The 8,231-nt window shown below is 69.9% G+C and overlaps 1 protein-coding gene across 1 annotated transcript in view; it reads right to left on the bottom strand.

Annotated features, from left to right (window-relative positions):
- The window catches only part of AGAP1 (ArfGAP with GTPase domain, ankyrin repeat and PH domain 1), a 252,155-nt gene that overhangs the window by 217,894 nt on the left and 26,030 nt on the right, over positions 1-8,231 (bottom strand). Inside the window, exons 4-6 of the mRNA XM_012725166.1 lie at positions 4,015-4,100; positions 2,911-3,052; positions 55-189 (exon numbers count right to left, since the gene is read on the bottom strand). Coding sequence (XP_012580620.1) covers positions 55-189; positions 2,911-3,046 — 271 coding nt within the window. The 5' untranslated portion in view covers positions 3,047-3,052; positions 4,015-4,100. The remainder of the gene's footprint in view (positions 1-54; positions 190-2,910; positions 3,053-4,014; positions 4,101-8,231) is intronic.

Here is an 8,231-nt window from a genome sequence, read left to right on the forward strand (position 1 = left end):
CCCTCCCCACGCCCAGCCCCCGCCCGGCCACGGGCCAGCAGTGGCCACACTCACCGTCCTGGAAGACGCGCTCCACGTTGAGCCCGTAGGTGGCGCAGGTCTCGTAGTAGGTGCAGCGCTTCAGGTCCCCGGACAGCTTGCGCGCCCGGGCGTCGTCGATGACCCGCGGGTTGCTGGAGCTGATGGCGTCTGGAACAGACAGCAGCGGCGACCGTCAGCGGACAGCGGCCCGCGTCGGCCCTGCGGCTCTCGCTGGCCCCTGGCTCCGCGGTGAAAGGACTTCTACGGACCCGGGGCTTTGCAAACACCGTCCACCCAAAGGTAACCGCCGCCAGCGCCCCGTGCCCGGCCGTGTTCTAGGCCCGGGGAGACCGGCGAAGAAAACGTAAGAATCAGCCAGTGCTCCGGGGAGCCCCGAGGTTGATGGGGTGGGGGTGGGGGCAGAGAAAACACCAGCAGCGAGCGGGGCGACAGGACAGAGGCGGCGCTCAGGAGCGACTCGGGAGCCTCACCTGCAAGGCGGCTCCACCCGGGGACGGGGCTCTAGACCGGGGGCCGGGGGGCAGGCCGGGGGCAGGCGTGTGGGAGTCGCTGTCCCGTAACAGAACCAGGCCCGGGGCAGGTGGCGGAGGAAGGGGGGTCCCCACAGAACCTCAGCACAGACGGGTGTGGGGGCACTGGCCCCGATCTCCGAGCGGACGGGTCTGCGGCTCTCTGTGGGGCACCCATGCTGGGGGAGCGCGCCGTGGGGGCAGAGAACCCGCTGCCCGGCCGCCACAGTGGGGTGAGGGGCCTCGGGCTCTCGGGGGCGCGCCTGAGCAGGGCGGCCCTCAACCCCCAAGCACTCAGCAGCGCCTCCACAGACCACGGCCGCGCCTTCTCGGTGGCCAAAGCACCACAGGGCCACGGCCACCGAAACGCTGGCTTCGCAGGAAACGCCCCCGGGCTCTGCTTCCAAGCGTCATTCTCGGAGCGGCGTTGTGAGGGAAAGCTGCTTCATCGCCGGCTCCGCTGTCCCGTTTCGCCCGTCCGCGCCACGGACCAGGCCTGAAGCGCAGTCCTACTGACCGAGGGCCGGACCCTGGGCCTCCCTGAGCGCCCTACTTAGGGAGCCCCGCCCGCGTGGGCCCCGTCTGCCCGGGCCTTGCCGCGCCCACGAGGCTAAAGGCGTGGGCGTCCTCCAGGAGGGGCTGCGGCGTGAGGAGCCGCTCACGGCCGCTGCTCCGGCACCACGTGGCCGTGCAGGCCAGCGGCAGCCCCCGCACAGCTCCGCACCCCTCCTCCACGGGCGGCCTGGGGTGCCGCATCATCCTGCCAAGGGGCAGCGCCGCCCCACACACCTGCGGTCCCCAGAGCTGCGGGGCCCCCCAACACTGTGCCCTCCTCTACGAGCGTCTCCCTCAAGTCACGTCAGTCTGCAGAGCAGCAGCAGTGCAGCCACCTTGGGGAAAGGTCTCGTCCACCCTGCCGAGCCCTCGCCCTCCAGAGGACGCACACATGTGCAGACACGCAGACACACACAGAGACAGAGACACGCCGACACACACACGCCTATGCTCAGGAGAGCCGGGCCGGGACCAGCCTGCTGGACATGGCTCTCGTGGACAACTACTTGCTTCTACATCAAAGCACCTCAGGCCACATCTGCTCTGGAAGTTACGCACAGTGAGACATGTCACGCTCAGAATTTTCCAGATGGGCCACTTCTGTTCCCGAGGACCAAGAGCCCAGGTTTCCGCCGCTGGCCGCTAGAGGGCGCACCCACACAATGAACCGTTGGGCCTCTGGGCGGGGTCTGGGCTGTCTCCTCCGGGGAGGGTGGCTGGGCTGAGCCCCTGGCGCCCTTTGAGCCTGCTGAGGACTGGTGAGAAGTGTGCAGGTTCCGACCTCTGGCAGGAGCTGGCTGAGGCCCAGCTTCCCTTCACCCCAGCCTGGCCGCGGCTCCTGCCAGCCTGCACCACGAGGGGCCGGCCCCTCCGCCCCGGGCACCCTGCACGGAGGTCTCACCCGGGTCTCCGAGGGGGAGGGCAGGAGGGCGTGTGCAGATGTGCCCTCCCAAGGGCATCAGAACAGCCAGGAACCCAAAGACGAGAAGGGAGGGCAATTCTGCTCCCCCCCGACGGGGTCGTCTGTGGTGACCCAAATCCCTGGGGGATGGGTGTGGCGTCCACGCCTGAGCCACGGACGCGCCTCTTCAGGAAGCCCGCAGCAGGGCCCACGGCCGCCGGGTGACGCCCGGCACTACGTGGCTTCGCTGGCCAGTCCACGCGCAGGGGCCTCGCGAGAGAGGCGGCAGAGGTCGTGAGGCGGGGCGGGCAGACCCCAGCCAGCGCTCTCCGGAAAGCAGCACCACTTTAGGGCCTTGAGGTTAAACGGAGGCTGCTTGTGGCCTGTCTCGTGACCAGATGAGGCTATGGTGACCCCACAGGAATCAGGTGTCCTACCCAGGGCACTGGGGCGTGCGCGCGCGGTAAGTGGTGGTGCGGGTGTGTGGTGTGCGCCTGTGGGGTGTGTGGCGTGTGCTTGTGTGGTGGTGTGTGCCTGGTGTGTATGAATGTGGCGCCTGTGCATGTGTGTGGCGTGTTTCTGTGTGGGTGTGCATGTTTGCGAGGTGTGTGGTCTGCGCACACATGTGGCGTGTGGTCTGTGTGGCATATGTGTGCACACGTGTGTGGTCTGCGTGACGCGTGTGCATGCGTGTGTGTGCGGTGTGTGGCCTGTGCTGTGCCATGTGCACACTGCCGAGGCTGCCAGGCGGTGCCCCGGGCGGGCCGCAGCTGCAGATTCTCGCCTGACCCGCGCGGTCGGAGGGAGACTGGTTCTCTACGCCGCTCTAACTTCCTCCCCGTGAACGCAGCCCGGCGTCCGCTGCTGCCCGGGGCCCGGGGCCCGGGCGCCCGAGGCACTCACCCTGGGTGCCCACCAGGACGAGCGGGACCTCGCTGGTGTTGCGGCAGCTGGCCATCCGGCTGTAGTAGTGGTACACGGTCTGGAAGCTGATCTCATCCTCCAAGCTGAAGACGAATATGACAGCGTCCACCCACATGGCAAACTGCGGACAGTGGACAAGAGCGGCGTGAGCAGGCGGCGAGGCCGGCAGCGGTGGCGGCACCCTGTCCTCAGGGCCGAGGCGGCGTCCCCCGGGGCATCCGGAGAGGCCGCCGGCCCTCCCGGCGGCCCTCCAGCGCCGGCCTGCCCTGCTTAATTACAAAGGTTGTTCACGGAAAGTGAGCACAGAGCCTGGGGCCCACTTCTCACACCGGACACACCTTCTGGGAGTTTCCTTCTTACAGCAAGTGCTGTCCCCTTGGGCTAAGAAGCAGAATGGGCTCCCCGAGGCCAGGCCCACCCCACAGGGGCACTGATCCTGGCTAGTGGGGAACATTTTGCTTTAAACACTGCTGTGGCTGACGGGCACGGCTTGGGGAGCGGGCATGGGGAGCCCCGGCGTCTTCCATAGAGCCCGGTCTCCCAGATGTGCCCACAGGCTCTGGCCGCCCCCCACGCACCTGGCTGCTCTGGGCCTCACATGCAACGAGGGAAACCACACCCAGGAGACATCTGACCTCAAGGCCACGGAACAGCGGCCACCAGCGGGCGCCCCCAGTGCCTGGGTTCCTGACCAGGGACCGACGGGGCCCAGGTGGGGCCGCGGGCCAGAGCCTCGGGACTCAAGGTCAGGTCAGTGCGGCTGAACCCCGGGGCGGCCATACTCCGCACAGCAGAGAGCAGCCACTGACGGGAGAAGTGTACTGGAAGCGCCAATGCAAATCGGCTTCCCTCGCCTGGGAGCGGGGCGGGGGGACCTGCCCGAGGCGGGCGTGGCCTCGAGGTTCTGGTGACAGCAGAGTTGGTGTCCACGGGGGAAAAGCCACCCTGGCCCCTGGAGCACAAGCTCAGGGCCTCTGGAGCACCTTTGCTGGACAGCCCTGGACCATTTCCAGAACCACTGGGGGAGCAGAACCTCGTGGGGGAAGAAGGCCAGCGAGAGCTGGGCGGTGCTTTGATGCTCACCTGGGCCTCGGGGGGGCCCCCCTCATCGCGGATCAGCAGCAGGTAGCTCTGTCCGTCAACGACGATCTCCTTCTTGAATCTGCCACCTGCCGCACAGAGCACCTTGTCACGGGGAGGCGGGCGTGAGGGGCAGACGTGGCTTCGCTCGTGGGACACGCCCCGGGGGCCTGGAGACGGCTGAGGGGCTTTGGGTCGGGCTCCAGCAGCCGCGGGCTCACGGGACGGAACCGGCCTCACAGGCCGTCCCGACGACCGCGGGCTCGCAGGCTCGAGCCCACAGCCTCCGCTCCGGGGCGGCCCGGGCGGACTTCAGGGGGCTGCGCGTGCCAGTCGGGGCTGCACTAGCGGGGGCCCAGAGCGCTGCCGCCTCGCTGTCAGGGCCGCGAGGCCAATCCGAGCTCGAGCACAGGGCGCCGCTGTGCGGGCCGGGGCGGGAGCCCGCGTTCTCCTCCAGAGAAACCCAGTTCTTGGAAGGGAGACACAGAAGGACACGGGGTGGTGGTTCGCGCTTAGGGCCACATGGATGGGACGGGTGGGGGGGGATGCTGAGCTACGAGACACAGGTTAGACAGAAACTACTAGATGGCACCTCAGACAGGCGGAGACAGAGCAGGGGCGGCTGCTGACAGCGCGTGGGCGGCCGCGGCTACAGGACCCGGGCCCGCGGGCCTGGGGGCACAGAGGGCGGCGTGGGGGCACCCCAACACCCCGGGAGCCGGCACCCAGACCACCCAGGATGGGGCCTGCGAGCCCCCCGACCCCTGAAGACACTCTGGGCGCAGGGCCCCTTCCCGGGTGCGGGGTTCGCACGCGGAGAGGAACGCCGAGCGCAGCTCCCCACAGCGAGGCTCCGGGAGCCGGCTGCACCGTGGGCCTGGACACCGCGCAGAGGACACTGCAGCGGCCGTGGCGCCTCCCGAGCGACGCCCAGGAGCTGGGCTGGCCACCCTGCGCCGTGCAGAGCTGGACCCCCAGCACGGCCAAGACACCGTCGGGCTATGTGAGCCTGGGACACACGCGCCCACGCGGGCGCCCACGCCACGCACCACCACGCGGGCGCCCACGCCACGCACCACCACGCGGGCACCCACGCCACGCACCACCACGCGGGCACCCACGCCACGCACCACCACGCGGGCGCCCACGCCACGCACCACCACGCGGGCACCCACGCCACGCACCACCACGCGGGCACCCACGCCACGCACCACCACGCGGGCACCCACGCCACGCACCACCACGCGGGCGCCCACGCCACGCACCACCACGCGGGCGCCCACGCCACGCGCGCATCCTCACCGATCCCACGCCTCGCCTGCACAGCAGGCGGGCCAGAGACAGCGGATGCGGAAGGAGCCTGCCAGCCGGGGCCGCACCAGCCCGCGCAGCGCAGGGCACGGGGCCCTGGGTGGACGGGGCCGCCGGGCAGCAAGAGGGAACAGCACGGCTTTGCCGATGGCGTGTGTGCCCGCGCAGAGGAGCTGCTGGCGTGCGCGGCTCACCCCGCAGAAGCCCCCGCCCGGCTGCCCCAGGCGACCCGCAAGTCCACCCTTGGTCACCCCTCTCCAGCTCGGCGCCTAGGCTGGACACCGTGTCCCGGAGAGCGCCCGGCCCCGGGGACAGGCGCCGCACATCTCCAGGGCCACTCAGTCTCTGCCAGCCGGTACTGCTCTGAGAAAGGCACTAACATTTCACACGACAGGGCACAGCGGCACAGCGGCCTCAGACGCCCCGTCCCAACCGCCGGAGATGCTGGAACCTGCCATTCGCTGGGTGAACGGAATTCAGCCCTCACAAAGCCACAGGATCTGAAAGAATCTGTTTTGCAGGTGGGGCCCCCGGCCCTGCCCCCAGCGTCCGCGTGGTCACACTCCCGGGAAGGGTGAGCAGTGCTGGGACCACTGGCCGCACCCAGGGCTCGGCACCCCGACCGAGGCCTGGCTGTGACGGCACCTGCGTGGGGGGACAGACCCGGGGAGCGGCCTGGGACGGAGCGTCTGCACAGGGAGGGACGAGCAGCCCTGGCACCGACGCTTCAGACCCAAACCACGGAGAAGGCCTGTGCGGGGCGTCACTGCAGTGACCGCGGGCAGGCTGGGCCAGCGGTGCCACGCACGCAGCCTCACCATCACGCCCTCTCCAGCACGGTGAGGCTTTTTTGGGGGGCGTGGGATGGGCTCTGGGGCCCTGGCAGGGCCTGGGAGCCGAGGCACACCCTAGTTCCTGGCACTGACCACCTGCCCAGTCCAAGCAGACAAAGCTCCCAACGCGAAGAATCAGGCCCCAGCAGGCAAAATCAGGGCCTGTCCCATGCCCCACGGGGGGTGCCAGGACTCCCTGCAGTGTGGGTGCTGGTGCCCCGCTGTCCCCGACCTCCAGGACCCTGTTTGCGATGAGGCCCCGTCGGCCGCAGGCTGCCGCTGGCAGCAGGGCCTGGGCCCTCCGTGGGTGACGGCGTCCTGGGTCGGGGGCCCAGAGCGCTGGAGCAGAGCCCTGGCACCAAGGCCCCACAGGCTGCGGCCACGCCCGGGCCAGGCAGGCTGGCAGATGCTCCTTCACAGCCTGCGCGGTGCGGCGCCGCCGGCCTGGCGCCCACGCCTGCCCCTAACTGGTGGCGCGTCGCCACACCTCCTGGTGGAAATGCGTCTTGGAGGAGCCGCTCTCCGTGTGGTCAAGCTCACACAGCCCCGCCGAGAGCCGTCTCACGGCCCCCGTGCCACCCCCTGGCGCACCCGGCCCCAGCCGCTGCCCACCACGTGGTACGAGACGCAGAAGGGCCTTAGGGGCAATTCTATCCCCGACACACCTGCGTCCAGGTCCTGTGGCCACAGGCTGCCCCCCAGCTGCCCGCCAAGTCCACGGCACAGGAGTCCTCCGAGCGCAGGTGACCAGCAGCCGGGCACGGCCGAGGGAAGAGCAGGTGCACTGTGGCAGCACAGCACCCGCATCCGGCTGCCCGGGCAGCTCCCCGTCCAGCTGGACTCGGACGCTACTTTCCCGGTTTGACCAACGGCTTCCAGCTCCCGTTAACGGCGCGGCCGCCTGCTGGCCCGAGCCCGCCCCGCACAGTCCAGCTCTTCATCGCTCCAGCGGGGTGAGACGAGCCTCCGTCCTGCCTGGGCAGGTGCTCGCCGGGGCGCACTGCGCTGGGCGCCCAGGAGGGAGGCTGGGGTGCCCCGCGCCCCCTAACCCGGAGCTCCGAGCCTCCGGCGCCGTGCTGAGTCCGGGGAGACCGGCCCCGCCTGAGGATGCCTGTGGCCCTGGGCTCTGGGGGTGCTATCGCCACGGAACCCCCACTGCCCAGAACTAGTCTGCGTGTGTCATCAGGCTGATGGTTCCTGCTTGAAGGAGAGAGAAAAACAAACTGCGTTTTCCTCTTCCAGAATGAAAACAACAGCAGAGCTCCGCGGGCCGCCAGCTCTGGGCCAGACGCCCGCGTGCGGCCGCCGCTTCACCCGACGGGTCCTGCAGCTGTTAGGGTGTCGGTGACGCTCCCCGGCAACGCGCAGCACCCAGCGGCGAGAGGCTCCAGCCCCGGCCGCCTGCAAAGCCTCTGCCGCCTCACCCCATCATCCCTCTCGGAGGGAGGAGACCCACTCCGCAGGGGCCACCCGGACGCGCCCTGCAGCCCGGGCCAGGAGGCGGCGCCACACAGCCGGCCGGGAGCGAGCCTGGCCTCCTCGGCTTCTCCTGCAGCCCGCTGGGCTGACATCGGGAACCAGGGGGTCTGTCCTGTCCTCACCCACCGCCAGCACCCTGCCGGGGCCCGGTGCGGGGGCGCCACACCTGACTGCCAGCCTCGCCCCGCGCCCAGCCAGCTGGAGGGCAGCCACCTGATGGGGCAGCCCGGAGCACCAGGTGGCCGCTCGCCTCCTGCCCAGCCAGGGGGGACAGCCTCTGCTGAGAGCAGCTGACCATGTCCATATTCTACAAGGGGGTGGGGCTATCCTGCTTCTGAGGAGCGGGTAGCAGAGGGCAGGCGCCCAGCCGAGCCAAGCCTCAGGACAGCCCAAGCCCTTGGCAGCCCGAGGGCAAGTGCCTGCAGGCCAGGTCCCAGGACACCTGCACAACGCCTGAGCCCCCCCGTCTCTCACCCTCGCCTCAGCCCCCGCCTCACCCTGGCCTGAACCCCCCGTCTCTCACCCTCGCCTCAGCCCCCGCCTCTCACCCGGCCTGAGTCCCCCGTCTCTCACCCTGGCCTGAGTCCCCCACCTCTC

Source organism: Condylura cristata, unplaced genomic scaffold, assembly GCF_000260355.1.
Source record: "Condylura cristata isolate star-nosed mole 26May11 unplaced genomic scaffold, ConCri1.0 scaffold00002, whole genome shotgun sequence".
In the NCBI taxonomy this organism is placed as follows: Eukaryota; Metazoa; Chordata; class Mammalia; order Eulipotyphla; family Talpidae; genus Condylura; species Condylura cristata.